The sequence below is a fragment of the Vigna unguiculata genome, chromosome 3, assembly GCF_037176805.1.
Source record: "Vigna unguiculata cultivar grain cowpea cultivar isolate G323 ecotype 2 chromosome 3, ASM3717680v1, whole genome shotgun sequence".
NCBI classification, from domain to species: domain Eukaryota; kingdom Viridiplantae; phylum Streptophyta; class Magnoliopsida; order Fabales; family Fabaceae; genus Vigna; species Vigna unguiculata.
The window spans coordinates 29,602,521-29,619,003 of NC_140794.1; the positions used below are offsets into that span (position 1 = coordinate 29,602,521).

Sequence of the window (16,483 nt, forward strand, 5' to 3'; positions counted from 1 at the left end):
ATGTGCAACTCGATACATTACTATTGAGGAAAACAAAAAGCAAGCCAAAAGAGGTCCTAAACCTTGAACCTTTAAACGATAGAGAGAAAGCAAGTACGACATGTATTGAACGCTAGCTGAGATGTCATCCTTCAAGAAGCACAACCAAAGTATTCTCCTTGTTATGCAAACCTAAATAAAAGGTACATTTACCACCAAAACATGAGTAACACCACCAAGGAAAGCAACCAACTAAAATACCTTATCGAGGAACTCATTCGGTCAGGTTGTGGACAACATACAAGTTAGATGCGACCATGGACAAATAGGGTGTGAATACCGTGGTCTTGGATTTTACGGTGGAAAACCAATATGTGAAAGTATCAACTTAGTAATCTAGTTCTGACTCAGGTCTCTATCGCCGATATTTTTAACTGACAAGGACTTTTGTATCCATGATCCTGAACAAGACAATCCAATGAGCTCCACAACCACCATTGCAAACTAGTGCGTGCACAAAGTTCTCATAAACTAGGGAAGTTCAACCCCCAACTCTTATCCACTCCTACCAACCCATTATTAGGGTTCGTAGGCAAAAGTGTACGTGCATGGTCGAGGAGAAGGAAGGTGTGAGGTTCATGTTTAGAAATATACTTTGAATCTAACTCAACCTTACAACTTTTTGCCCCTGGTGTATCTCTTTCACAATGCACAACAAAGATCGTATGAATATGATTTTCCACTTCTCCACAAATATAATTTGTTTCTTTATCTTAAGTGGTTATTCTATTCTTGGTGATCAAGAACTTGTTCTTATTAACTCCACCCACTTATATACTCTAAATTGGTCTTCTTTAGTCGGTGTAGGACTTCCAGTCGAGATATATACATCTCAAGCGTGAAACTTTACATTAATAGGTGATCTGATAGTGGTCCAATATTGGGTGAAACAATATGTCCAATAAGTAACAAATCTCGTTAGGATATGCTCTAACAATAACTTCGATACCATGCTTAGAATGAACTTTAAACCTAACTTAAACCTATAAACCCGTCTTGTAAGATAAAATTTGTATCCATTTATATACTCTAAATTAGCCATATCTCTAATTGATGTGAGACTTTCAACATAGTTAAAGTAAGAGGTTAAGGAAAAAGTGTGACATCTTAAGGTAGTTAATAGTATAAGACTTATCTAATATGATTCATATGATACCACAATTTTTAATTGTCTTTTTCTTATGTCTCATAAGTCTTTATCTCATACAAATGTGTATTTAACATATAACTTAATTTTATAGCATCTTATTTTGAGATTTCGTATAACATAATGCGTATTTTGCCTAAAACTTGTAACATCTAATTATTTATTATCATAACAAAAATGTCTTAAACATAACATATAAATTAAAACTTACATTTTATCTTAAAGACTGTATATGCTTCAATAGCTCATTTTCAAATTACTTACGGAAAAAATCAGGTTATTCATAACTATTATCATATATATATATATATATATATATATATATATATATATATATATTATGGTCATGTTAGTACTAAGAAACATCCGTTGACTTTGTCAATCTTACACCTTAGTTAAAATGTTTGAGTTCAACTATCATTCAAACAACGCCATATTGATTTTGATATTACACATTAAATTATTTATAAATTATTTATATTTATTAAAAAAAATTGATTTATATATTTAAAAATAGTTATTTGTTATAAATTCAACTAAGAAAAACAAAATTTATTGTTGTAATACACACCAAGATGCAATTAAGTAAAGTGTGCTTTTTAACTAGGCATAGTTTGTAAGCCCACGCCCTACCCGACAATGGCAAAGGCAGATTCGTCGTCCTCTTCCGATGGAGACACGTCCCCCGAATCCGCTCCACCATCACTGGCCACCATTGCGGAGAATCTTCAGCGTTCTGCACTTCAATCTGCTCGGACTGTGCAACATAGCTCCACAACTCAGTTCCATGCCTTTCAGGTTTTCCCTTCCTCTTCTCATCCTATTGGGATCTTCTTTGTTATTTCCGTTATTCGCAATGTAGATACATAATATTCCTTGCTTGCTGAATTTCTTTGTTAGTTGGTTAGGAGGTGGATGTCGAATTGAGTGAGGGTTTCCATTCCTCTCTTCATTCACTGTATCCAATAGAAAAGGAAGGAATGAGGGTATCAAAGGGATTGCCTTCAGTATAGTATACGGACTGTTATTCAAGGAGGGACGAGGTTATAGCAGTGTAAAATATTTTACACTACAGGGTTGAATTGTCTGTGGGCACTACGCCATTATATGATACTAATATTCATTTGAAATCTTGAAAGATTAAAATCTAATCATCTCATATTCAAAATCATACAAATTTTTATAAATTTCAATGAATTATTTTTGTGGATTGAATTTGTATGGAATTTGTGCGATTTTTTATTTGTATTGTATCTATAGATGTCAGTCCGAACGAATCAACATGAATCAACATTCTCACCCAAATATGGGAGACTTTAGTACTCTCGCATTCATTCTTTTCTGAATCTTAACTGTGATAGCAGGAGAGTTCTCTATTCCAATTTCAAAAGTTTCTTTTTACATTCAAGTATTTGCTTTTTGCTATTTTTCTGAGTTATTGTCGTGATTGATTTTTAACATTTGTAGACTCCTTTATGATCAATGAGTTAAAAAACATAGTTGGTAGGAATTCTATAGAAAGCAACAAAAAAAGAAAATCATGGTGTATTAGAATTCAATTCTTCATAAATTATTGAAAGAGTACTTACAGAGACTCTACCATTTTAATAGTGTTTTATAAAATAATTAAATAATAATGAAAGCCTATGCATATTTGTTCAACTTATATTTGTTTTTATTTCACTTTATTTAAATTATTGCAATTTTGAATTAATATGTCCACCACTTATGAAATTTAAAAATTATTATTTTTTTCATCACAAAATTTATTATTAATATTGATAATAATTATACATATGCAGAATATTATATTGTTATATAACCATGTAAGTTTGTGAAACTTAACTAAACATAATTCCTAGTATTTTACGAAATTGCTTTTTAGAAGGCCTAGATTTGACCCTTTAAAAAGTGTTGTTAACCAGAAAGGGCAGAGTTTATGCATACATGAGACACACTTGAATTATGCATTTAAAATCTACTGCGATTTATTTGTTGTATACACAAGTGTATTGAATTACTTGTTAACAAACATCATAAATTTGAATTTATAGTTCAGACTCCTGCAGAAATGAGAAAATATGCTAATGGGTGGGGTTTTATTGCAACAATGAACTAGAATCTATTAGTTATTATAATCCATACTGGTCATACATTTTTTAATCCAAACCTTATCATTTATATACAATCTTTTTCATTGACGTTGGTTGTTGTTTTTGAATTTCTTTTGTTCATAAATTTAGTTTACTTTTGTTGTTCGAGATTGTGAATTATTGTCACTTAGCTATCTTCGAATCATTGTTTTTTTTTTTTTTTTTTTTTTTTTTTTTTTTATTGAATGTTTATCATTTTATCTGCTAGAACAATGCATGACAAATAACAAAATTGTGCTTGATAGCCTAATATCAAATGTTGTTTGTATCTTGAATGGTTTACTGCAATATCACCACCCACAATGACTAAGATGCACTTTGATTCTGATAGATATGACATTGTTTACAAAAGAAGGAAAAAAAGGATAATTAAGTCTGTTAGAAGGTACAGTTGTAACAGACTTATTTAAGTTTGTTAGGGGGTTTAGGGGGGAGTTAGTCTTGTCTTGAGAAGGATTGTAGGAAGGGCTGAGAGAGAGGTCTCTCGGAGTGCTATGTTGGCATCTCTTGTAATCATTCTTAGTCTGGTGTGTGGCTATTGTCCCTGTCACATTAGCAGGATAATAGTCTGTATTCAATAAAGAAGAGTTTTATGTGTTCTGTGTTTATATCAGTTCTATCAAACTGGTATCTAGAGCTATGAAAGGGAGGGGAAACCCGGGGTATGGTGAATACACGAATGGAAGCAAGATTAGATGTCTTGGACAAGATGATCCAAGAAATGGTACGAGATTGTGATATAATTGAGAACGAAACCCAAGATTGCCTTCAAAGGGTGGAGGATGTGCTGCGTGGCTTGACAACACTAGTGGAAAAACTATCTTGTGGGGAAAGAATGATGATGAATATTCCACAGGGAATAACCACACAGATGAACGTAGTAAGGAGGCCACTGACCCTGTTTCTTTTCAGTCACATTGGAGAAAGCTAGATATTCCAGTCTTTGTGGGTGAGGAAGCTTATGGGTGGACTACGCACTTGGAACGCTATTTCAGCTTGAAAGAGGTCTCTAAAGACGAAAAAATGCAAGCTACGATGGTGGTTTTGGAAGGGAAAGCACTGAACTGGTTTCAATGGTGGGAGACATGCAACCAGAATCCCTCGTGGGAGGAGTTCAAGGTGGCAGTGGTACGAAGGTTTTGTTGGGATAATTATTAGGTCTACTTATGTTAGTGTAGTCAGTGGGCCTAAAGTAGGGAGTTGTACGTTGGGTTATCTCTAATTATTGTTCCTAGTTTTGTAGCTAGCAGTCTAGGACAATCTCTTGACCTTCCACTCGGTATTGTATCAATTCTTAATCAATATAAATAGCAGAACATGAGAAGGGTCCTTTAAGCCCTCTAAACATATATTTTCTTTGTTTTAATCTTAAGTGGTTCCAACCAACCATGTTGAAGAATCCTTTTGAAATCTGGATCGGCTTAAACCAAAGTGGCACAGTAGAGGAATATATTGAGCAATTTAAGCAATATGCAGGGCTTTTTGAAAGGAATTGAGCAAGAATATTCGGTGGGAATCTTTTTAAATGGATTGTAGGATGAAATTAAAGCAGAAGTCAAATTATATGACCCCAGTACCTTAGCTGAACTAATGTGTAAAGCCCAAATGGCGGAAGAAAAGATTCAGGTTCTAAAGGAGGCTCTACCGCAGTTACCAAATCTGCGAGTGGTTATAAACCTTATGCCGCCACCAGAAGTTTTTCTACAGATATATAGGGAACTCGACTAATTTCAATGAAGGCAAAGGGAAGAATGTGGAGACAAGCTAGTTCTACAAGTAGTACGGCTGGAAGTTAGCATTCAAGAGGGTTCCTTCTAGAAAATTATCTGATTCTGAACTACAAGATAAGCTTAGGAAAGGCCTTTGTTTTCGCTGTGATGAATAGTATGGGCCTAACCATACATGCAGAAACAAACAATTGCACATGTTGTTGTTAACCGAGGAGGACATTACTAGTTTTGGAGAATTTCAAGACAAGACTGAAGACAGTAAAGAGCAGGGAGATGGTACTGAACAAGTTTTGCAGTTGTCCTTGTGTACCATGGCTAGGTTGACAACAAAGAAGTCTTGGAAGCTTTGGGGGAGTATTGGGTCAGAAAGCATGGTTGTTTAATTACTCTATCATTGTCGCTGCTACCACTAATCCTAATTTATCATCATCATCATCATCACTGGCAAGTGACCTTTTCCACTATCACCGTTAACCCTGTTTCTCATGATGCCCTTACCATCGCTATCATTTTCATTGTCCCGGTTTTCATTGAGTGAAACACAATTGCCACCTTATCTCTGTCTGTTATAAAGTATTAGTCTGTTATTTATGTCTATTCAATTTTAAAATTATAGCAGCTATATTATACTTGTTTTTTATAATGTCTATATTATTCAATCAAACATTAAATTAGACTTAAAATTTAATTTCCTGTTTCTTTTTATAGTCATATGGAAAAATGAAACTCTGAACTTATTTGGAGCTCTAATGACATGTTATCGTATGATTTAACCTGCCCTGTCTAAAGTAATGAAGCTTGATTTTCTTATCCCTTGATAATATATGAATGGCTGTAAAACTCATCTGGTTATGCATTATTCTTTTGTAGAATTCTTTACCGGAAGCAGCATCACAGTATAGGAAATATGAAGACGCTTTCTTCAATAAAGTTAAAGGTGATTTAAAAATTGATACAATTGATCTTTTGAGCGTTGGTTATGTCTTTTAATTTTTATGATCTTGGTTCAGTATCAAGATTTTGGCAAAAGTAAGGTTAAAGGTTTATGTCAGTGTGTAAAATATGCGACTGTTTAAAAAAATTATGGATATGCTTTCATTTCTTTGGATTGCTCTTTGTACCTATACTTGTTATGTCAAAGCTTATGTTTATGGATCTATTTGGTATTCAATTAATAATTGTTTCTAAAAGGTTTCTTTTTTGCAGAAAGATCATGCACCATTTCTATATTTGGGCATTTCCATGCTTTTATTGTATTTAATTTTTTCCTGTTATATTTTGGTAGGATAATTTTCTTACCTTGGTAGTCAAGTACTCTTGAGCCTCTCGTCTATCAGTACGAGGATTGCAGATATCTTTTGAATTTATATTTTACTTGTGGAATGAATGTTATCAATCTTATTTTCAATTTATTTTTCTTAGATGAGCTAACACACTGAGTGTTATTAATCTTCAAGTAAGTTGTTGACCATAAAACAACTGAATTGTTTCTGTTCTGTGGTGATCTTTTACATATGGCACTGGTTTATCATCTTATGTCTTAGCCGTTTGCAGATGGATTGATGATTGCAAAGGAGAATCCAGGTTTAACTGCAGGAGTAGCTATTTCTACTGCCCTTTTGGTTATGCGAGGTAACAGTTCTGCTATCATTTTCACATACAAGTAACATATTTTACTTTCGCCTTTCAGTTTTTCTTAGGTTTCATTCTATATTTATGTATCTTGATGCATATTACCATATTGTGGCAAAACCGGGGAAACTAATGCAGGACATGCTCTTTTTCTTTATGTATTCAGATTATTTTCTTGTTTTACTTTTTTTTTGTCTTTAATGTAGTTTCCAGTGTAGTCACATGACATTTAAACTTTTAATGACTAAAAAGTTGGGTTAAGATGGTGACTTGTATAATTTGGCTTAGTCTTGGTAGTATACAATTAATTTGGTATAAATAGCCCTTAAGATATATTTTTCCAACTTTGGCTGTAATTCTGTTTCGAAGCTGCTTTTTTCTATTTTCTATTTTCCTGGCATCTAGTGGTATAAAGACGTGGTGAGGATTTGTACTGAATATTTGTCATGAGTAACGCACGCATCACAGTGAAAAACATTATGTTCAAGCCTACACGGAAAATAAGGAAGGCAAACTTGCCCTTATAGGCAGGAAGGTAGTCTAGAGTAGAAGATCATTGAAGAAGGAGCTTTTCCACCAATCTATAATATCTTGATGAATCATAGATCCTCAAAAGGCACCTGATTTACAACATGAAGACTTCAATGGGTAACTTGTTATTAGTTGATACAATCAAGAATCACAAAATATATGGAAGATGAAATGCCTAATCAAGGATAAATTAAATTCATAATATATTCCAGAAAGCTTTCCTCTTGGAAAATTTCAACAGTACAATGACATTTTAGACACCAGCTTTTGGAATTTTCATTATTAAAAAATAGATTTAATCTACACACACACACATACATATGTTCTTGACATATTTTGCAATGTTTAATTAAGACTAATCTATTTTTTTAATTGGGTCCTTCCGTCTAACTGCTGTAATAAAAAATTAGTTGTTCAAGTCAGATGTGTTTGTTTGCAATAAAATTGTCTGATAAAGTCTAGAGAAATTTGTGAAAAATTATCTGGGTTGAGTGGAGTTGCAGAGGTGTAAATATTGGTTGAAGAACCTGGTTGAAAAATACTGGATTCAAAACCTGAAGGGGTTAATACTCAATGCAAATCTACATATGTGATGATGATATTGGATTCAGAAACTAAATAGGTCCTTGTGATTTATTTTTCATAATTTCAGGGAGACGAAATGGTTCAATTAAAAAATAAAATCAAGTTAAGAATCTGATAGAAACCATCTGGTATAGAAATATGAAATGAACTTTATATTCACGGAAACTGGTACTGAATTACCAATTTACATAGAACACTGAAATTGTACAACATCATGAACACTACACCCTCCAATTTACCAAGAGCTTTTCCTAGATTTCTCTCTTTACCCCCCTTTTTCCCTTCTACCCTTTCCTTATTTTGTGCTGTCACTTGTAACTATGCTTGCCTCCTAATAAAACATTAAAACTGCTAAAATGGTTGGAAACTATCAACAACTGCTATAATAACTGTTTTATTTACTGCAAAGCCTTATTTCTAGTTTCTCCTCTTATAATGTTTACTTATAAGAGGACTCACAATTAAAAAAGGGAAATTTAGTAAATGTCCGGGGCTTTGCCAGAGTAATTGAGCCTAGAAAATATTGATTGATTGAGTCAGATATTAATCAATTAATGATGCTCGTGGTAGGGATCTTAATTGTTCAAATTTTGGAGGTCAAGACAGAATAATTTCAATGTTTTCAAATATTAAACAAATTAAAAAACTTTGAATAGAGTGAAAGATTTCAAGAATGAACTAAAAATTCAAGTAAAGGGAAACTGATGTAAGACACAGTAAGGGTTTATTATTCGACCTGAGAAAACTGTAGAAGAAACCATTTAAAAATATCTTTGCTTAAATTGTTCTTTTATATATAGCCCATGCCATTTATTGATTTGTGTAGCTGACCGATGTAATGTGGTATACATGTCTGTGTTTTTGTTGTGTATCTTTGTGGGAAATGTGATTATTATGATCTACTCTATTTCTCATGATAGGAACCAGTTTTTTCCATGCTGTTTTCTGTATCTCAAGTATCCATTGAGTTTGTATTTGTTTCAATCAAACTGAATTAATTTTTGTTTTTGTAGCTCCAAGAAGGTTTCTATTTCGTCACACATTTGGTCGATTGCAGAGTGAGGAGGTATTACTTGGTTGAACAATTAAGATGCATCACTTATCTATGTTCTTACGTACTACTACTTTCAAATTGTGATGCATCACGTGCACTTTCCTTATTTTGTGTCTTGACTTCCTATCAGTTCTGCATTAAAAGTTGTAATAATATTTCTCCATTGCATATTCTGTTATTTCTTTCATCTTTTCACTTGAATGTATATGAAGGCACGGTTTGCTAGAACTGAGAAGAGTGTAAAGGACTTGAACCTCTCGGTGGATTTACTGAAGAAGGAGAGTGTAAAATTGCTTCAAAGGACAGCCCTTGCTGAGAAGGAAATGAAATACGGGCATACCGAACTACAGTATGTATCATTAGTTAAAGAAAGGATCTGTCATTTTAATACTGCTAAGTATGTCAGAAGTTCATTAATTTCAATTTCAATAAATGTACATAGGAGCGCTGGAAACCAATTTCAACAGCTGGCAAAATCAGCATACAAGGTTGAAACCCGCGCTTCTGGTATTGCTATCTTTCTCTCTTCTTTCTTTCAAGTAACTTGAGATAAAATGTAGAATTTAATTAGAATATAATGATAATGGAGAAGTTTTTTTTTTTTTTTTTGTGATGTCATCGAATCATGAATCACTGTAATTAAAATTATTGACTCTTGTAATAATAACTTCTGATGTCATCTTATACACAAAATTAACAATTTTTTATACCTTATTTTCATTCTTTTTTGTTTAAAAAGAAAATCAGGAGCTCCATCATATCTTTTATTTGCTTTGGCGATTGTGTTATATATATATATATATATATATATATATATATATATATATATATATATATTGTGGCCTTGGAATTTACCTTCATTTATCATGCTTTAGATTTGCTAGACAAGCTGCGGTATATACCAAGTCGTGAAGCTCTGGCACTTCGAGCTGAGGCAAGCCAACTATATCTGTGTGTTTCCCCAAATTTCAGTAATGTTCATTTCTTATTGTTTTCTCTCTGCCTCAAAAAATGTGACAGGTTGCTTCTATGGCTTCAAATTTGAAGCGTCAGAGATCTGTGCTGAACAAACGGATAGTGAAGATCAACGAGTTAGGGATTCCTGTATGAATGAATTAATGGACAAGTTGCAGAGACCTTCATTTGATGCACCCATCGCCCAGGTTTTGCTGAATAAACTCACTTTTTAAGTAGATATCTTTACTTATAATACTGACCCATGTCCCGGGGCATTTCTTGTCTTGATTTCAAGCTCACTATGTTTTATGGAATGTTACTATTTTAACAATAAAATAAATTAGGTAATACTTTTCATTAGTATATATCAGTTTGTGTTCTTTTATTTTTTTTACCCAACTGCAAAAGAAAACTTGTTTTTCTCTTTTTCTAATCATCTATTAACCTAAACATCCACTCTATTTTTTCTTTTACTTATATCTTCTATTTATAGGTGGACATGCGAATTATGTATTTGTTTCTAAAATATTAATATAAATGCACAAGAATATTTAGTCCCATCCATATGTATGTGAATGTTAAATATTCTATTCACGGACTAACCTATTATCTGTTTAACATATATTTTTTTAATTTTAATTTTTAGTACTATTTTTTAAATTGTTTGATGTAAATTTGACCTTATGAGTAATGAGTGTAAAGTAAAATCGTGGTTTTGAGATGTTAATAGCACGATAATATCTCATTTATGAATTAAATTTATAACATTTATTGACTATTTTGAAATTCTAACATGCTAATCTCCTGTTTATTTATCTAATAATATATTACGGGATATGCGATAAAGTAAAAACAGATACAATTTTCATTATTTTTACATATGAAAATATCTTATATTTATTAGAAATTGATAAATCTTGACATTTTAATTACTGGTTTAATTATTTCAGTTTTTATTCATGAACTATGAACTTCTTTTAGGTTTTGTTGACTCCGCTTGTCGAAAAAATTATTGTTGCGGATATGGATAAAAATATTTAATCTAATGAGCTTAATGTAGATAAAACTAATTATGAATCTCAAATATCAAATAAAAGGGTTAGGAATCTTTATAATATGTGAAATTTTATATCTTAAAAACCTGTGCAACATCTTGATGGGAAATTAAGCGATAACTGTAAATATTTTAAGAAATAACTTGTGAGTGGTAGGAGAGAAAATGAAACCCCGACTTTATTTTATCACACAAAGATGTGAGAAAAGGTTACATTGTAGAATTTGAGAAAAAAATGGGTTATATCATACTGGAAAATTAAGTTGTGACTATTATGTTATTTGTTAGTATTAACTATTGAGACAAACAATTTAAATGTTGTGATAGTTTTTGTTTTTAAACAATTTTAATGTTTATGCCTTAGTTTTAGTCTATTTTTGTTTAACAATAGAAAAGAAAGATTATATATATATATATATATATATATATATATATATATATATATATATATATATATATTTTAAAAAGTGATTTTTCCAATAAAGTTTGAGAGCTAACAGACTTATCTGTTAAGTTTGGGAAACAAATATGGAATTAGAAAAAAAAAATCATTTACTTTGAGAGTTAGATATAGGGGTGGAAAACAGACTAAACTGATATGATAAATTTGGCGTGTTGCCCCATCAGGTTTTTAATTTTTTTTGTAGTTTTCTTATATATAAATAGGTCTGACAATATTTTTTACAGTCTTTTGTGCAACTTTTTGTATAGTTTTTTTTTTTTATGACTAAATGGGCTTGTTAATTTGTTTTGTTTAATTTTTTCAGATTTTTGTACATTGTTTTTCCTAAATGCTCAAGAAAAGCAGAGTATAAATAATTAAACTTAGATATTAATTTTTTTAAATATTTATTGAATAAAATTTATTAAAAACACAAAATTTAAAATTAGAAGAAAAGTTCATTTTATTCCCATAAAAATGGAAGCACACTTTCTTCCGATATTCCTACGGTGGATGAATCAAATGATAAAGAAAATATCACTAAAGATGAACCTATCTTCATGCCAAAATTTAAACAAATGAAACGCCTTAGCCTAAATCGTCTTAGGGAGATTAAAGCGGATATGTGTCCCCAGTACAAATTATACAGAATTTCATGGTTTGCATCATAAGCTATCTACTGTGCAGATATATTCTTACATAATGGAAAGCTGATTTCTCAACTTCCTATGGAAAAGCTCATTGTTTGCATCACAAATATATTCCTACATAATGTTCACTGTTTGCACGATAAATTATCCAATAAACATAAATCACAATAAAATAAAATTGGGATAACAATGTGGGCTATCCTGACCCATTTAGGTCCACCTCACACTTGGACCGCAAAAGCGAGTCGAGTTGGTTTGGCCGCTTTGAACATACAGGTTCAAAAGTATGATCCACTCCGTATAGGTTTTGGCCCGTGGATCCACATGCTAATCCATTTTTATTTATTTATTTATTGTTGTCGCAACCGAAATTGCGACGGGACGACAAACCAACAATTAAATTTGGAAAAAAACAGAGTTCGGAGTCGCCACCATAGTTATTATAGGAAACTATGAAATATCATAAAAAAGAGCAAGGTATGCGAAAAACCAGATTTTGGGTCCCGGAGTCGGTTACGTGTGGGGAAGGTATAACATCCGTCCTAAGATGGTACCTTTAATTAAATGTGCAAAACTTATGTGGTTTTTTTCAAAATATTTAATTTTCCCAAAAATATTAATAAAAGAATGTACAAAAAACAACAAAACTATTTTTTTTTTGGGCCCGGCGAGGATTAATCCTCGCTCCTACGTATCTCCATGTGAATGGAGAATCAGAGTCAAGTAGTTCTTTTTGAAAAAGCTATTTAAAAAACTATTTGAAAAATGATTTAATTAATATTTTTTAATAATTTTGAAAACTCTTTCATTCAAATTTTTAGTATTATTTTATTATTGGTGTCATGCAACGCGAGTGGCTGGACCGACAATGAAAATAAATTCTTTTTTTTAATCTTTGATTTTTTTTTATCTTTTTAATCTTTTATAATTTTTCATATTTTTTTTAAAGTTATTTAAAAATGGATGTGGATGTCACTGCGATGTGAGCAACCAAATAGATATTAAAAAGTAAACAAAGAAAACTATTTTTTTATTCTTAGATTGGTATATATTTTTTAGAAAAAAAGAACGAAAGTCTAAAATGGGTGTCATGCAATGCGAGCGGTCGAGCAAACACCAAAGAAATAGGAATTTTTTTTTATGATTTAAACAAAATAATGAAAATTAAAAAAGATAAATCAAAAGAAAAAGAAACTAAAAATGACGTACCTTCTGCTTTTTTTTTTCTTGCCTCCCTTTATAATATTTTTGTGTGTTTGTTTTTCAAGAGAGATAAAATAAGATCGTCTGTGTGGGTGGTAATGAGAGAGAAAGAGAGAGTATAAAGAATCTTTTTTTTTTACCTCCTTCAGTATGTTTTTGTGAAAGAGAGATGTTAGATGAGGTGTGTATGTTGGAGTGATGATGGGAAAGAATTAGAGAAGTGTAAAGAATATCTTTCATTTTTTTTTCATATGACAAACTACGTATTTATATTCACATATTACAATATCAATGCAATCTCAGCTTTAATTGTAATGAACAATATAAGGAAAGAATTGGTCATGATAGCAACACATTATGGGATCAAATCATAGCAAATAAGAGCACAAAATCAATCAAGATCAGTAATATTGATTCTAATTATAAAGAAATATTGCTTTTAATTATTAGAATCATATCACTAATTTTTGTATTAGAACAACGGTGGTAGAAGATATGTTGAGCTGTTAGGCTCATGAAGAGGAGTGTGATAACAAAATAGGCTCTTCCTTTTTTTTTTCCTTTTTTCTCTTTTTTCCATCTCTTTTGTTTTTTTCTTTTTTTTTGTAAAATTAAAGTTTGAAAAATCTTTGAAGAAAATTTTGTTTCACATTTGTTTATTTTATTTTTTTGAAAATAAATTTATTCACCTGGACAAAATTGGGTGTTGACAGCTGCCCTTCTTTACTTAGATTTTATTAGATAATATGAAAATTAAACTTTTTCATATTATCGTAATAAAATATAAGTAGAGATAAAATCCCTAATTTCGTTCGGGTTTCAAAAGAAGATAAATTTGAAGACAAACTTGACCATACCAAGTAGAGGGTCTTGATTTGACACACTAATTCTTTTTTTTATTGAAAAAACCAAATTAGACAAATCCTGAGGAGAGAGTCTAGATCGAAAGGATTCGACGACCATTACCATGTAGAGGGCCCCGATCCAAATTTTTTTTTTATTTTTTGAGAAAAGATTAAACCAATCCTGAGGAGAGGGTTTAGATCCAAAGGATTTGGCGACCATTACCATGTAGAGGGCCCCGATCCAAAATTTTTCTTTTTTTTTAAATTTTTTGAGAAAAGATTAGACCAATCCCAAGGAGAGGGTCTATATTCAAAAGATTCAGTGACCATTACCAAGTAGAGGGTCATGATTTGACAAATCACTTTGTTTTATTATTTTCTTTTCTGACTTTTTGAAAAAACATATTAGACCATTCCCGAGGAGAGGGTCTATATCGAAAGGAAAAGGATCAATGACCATTACCTCGCAGAGGGTCTTGATGTAAAGAGATCGATGACCATTGCCTCGCAAAGGGCCTCAATGTGACATAAGAAATCAATGACCATTGCTTTGTAGAGGGTCTTGATGTAAAGAGATCGATGACCATTGCCTCACAGAGGGTCTCGATGTGACATAAGAAATCAATGACCATTGCTTTGCAGAGGGTCTTGATGTAAAGAGATTGATGACCATTGCCTCGTAGAGGGCCTCAATGTGACATAAGAAATCAATGACCATTGCCTCGTAGAGGGCCTTGATGTAAACACAAGGAAATCAATGACCATTGCTTCATAGAGAATCTTGATGTGAACATGAGGAAATCAATGACCATTGCTTCGCAGAGGGTCTTGATGTAAACATAAGGGAATTAATGACCATTGCCTCACAAAGGGTCTTGATGTATAAAAGGAGAACCTGAATTTTGCTCTTAAAGTGTCAACAAACACTGCGTGAATACTTAACATTTGTAAGACTTACACAAAAAAATTGTCATTGCTGACTTTTTTTTCAAATTTCTTTATTATTTTTTTTGGAAATGATTTTCAATGATTTTGTGAAGTATGATGGATTATTTGATGATGCATGACATGTTATGATTTCTTTTTGAACATATATGATGATGCATACATGGATGCGTGGATGCATGAGTGGAATTTGCTCTTTTTCATTTTTCATTTTTCCTTTATTTTAATTTGAGAGCAAGGAAAACAATGCTTAGAGGCTAGAAAATAAACTAGGCTTGAGGCTATACGAAACTGGGCTTGAGGCCAGACAAAATTGGGTTTAAGGGATAATGCGAAACTAGGCTTGGGGGCTAGTATGGAACTAGGCTTAGGTGTGGACTCTCAATAAATTTGAGTTGACCATGTAGTTGCTTATTTCTAAAGTTGATGTACTCAATGCATGTATGAATGACTTGGTATGATGCAGGAAATATATGAACTTTCCTTTTGCATTTTTTTGAAAACAAATTCGAATTGATCTCCATCTCATTGTTATTTCTAATTCATGGAATCATTATAATTTGATTTTTTTTACTTATCCAAATCATTTCTCTGGTCTAATCAGTTTACTAATGAACACCTTTTTTTAATCATTTCTTTTGAAACACTATTTGAATGACATCCATGAAATTGCCAAGGGCTTGAAAAGGCTTGGATGAGGTGATGAAGATTAACTAGGGAGTTGCCCCAATTTGAATTGGTCTCGGGGCATAAAATGTGTTTGGATTTTCCCCAGTTATTGATGGTATGAAGGAAATGATGGGGACTTAAAAATTTTTCCCTTAGTGTAAGAGCCTACGATGGTCTTAGGGTGCAAAAGTGTGCTTGAATTTTCCCAAATGAGGAGATTAAAAAACGACAGGGTTTTCACAAGTTGCCCCTAATGTAATTACAATCTTCAACGTAAATAAATGCCCCAATTCAAAATGAATGATGGGAATATATGAATCACAAACAAAGTGACTGCCCTAGTTTGGGTTTGGGATTGATAAAGATGGACTATGTTAAGGTTGGTCAAGGTTTAGGCTTAGAGCGGAGGATACTGTATGAGCAAAAATGGAATTTCATGAAGAATGAATTGAAAGGGGACAATCCAAATTTAACCAAATTGCTTGATTGCCCGTGCTGATTTTGGAGCTTCGAAAACATGTCAATGAAACATAAATTGCCCCAATGTTTAAAAGAAAATCTTTGAACACACTTTTTCAATCCTTTTTTTTAATATTTTTTTAGAATAAACCTGTTAGCAAATCAAAATTTTCCTCTAAATTAAAACCTTCGAAAGATAACAACCAATCTTTGATCTGTGTGGACTTTATTAGGCTTGTATTGTGGCCAAGGCTAGGGGTATGGAAGTAAATGATAGTAAAGGCCCAAACAAGTGATGTGAGGATTGTTTCAACAAGGATCTTTGAATAATATTTCATTCAGAATTTGTTTGACTTCTTGTTCACCTTTTTTTTCTTTCTATATTTTG

The 16,483-nt window shown here is 32.1% G+C and overlaps 1 protein-coding gene across 1 annotated transcript; it reads left to right on the forward strand.

Moving 5' to 3' along the window:
• Window positions 1-1,743: 1,743 nt before the first annotated feature.
• Window positions 1,744-10,193, forward strand: LOC114176511 (chromosome-associated kinesin). The gene is made up of 8 exons (XM_028061574.2): window positions 1,744-1,984; window positions 5,940-6,006; window positions 6,624-6,701; window positions 8,831-8,883; window positions 9,084-9,220; window positions 9,314-9,378; window positions 9,747-9,805; window positions 9,892-10,193. The coding sequence occupies exons 1-8, from the start codon at window positions 1,826-1,828 to the stop codon at window positions 9,979-9,981; spliced, it is 708 nt and encodes a 235-aa protein (XP_027917375.1). The 5' UTR covers window positions 1,744-1,825; the 3' UTR covers window positions 9,982-10,193.
• Window positions 10,194-16,483: the final 6,290 nt, after the last annotated feature.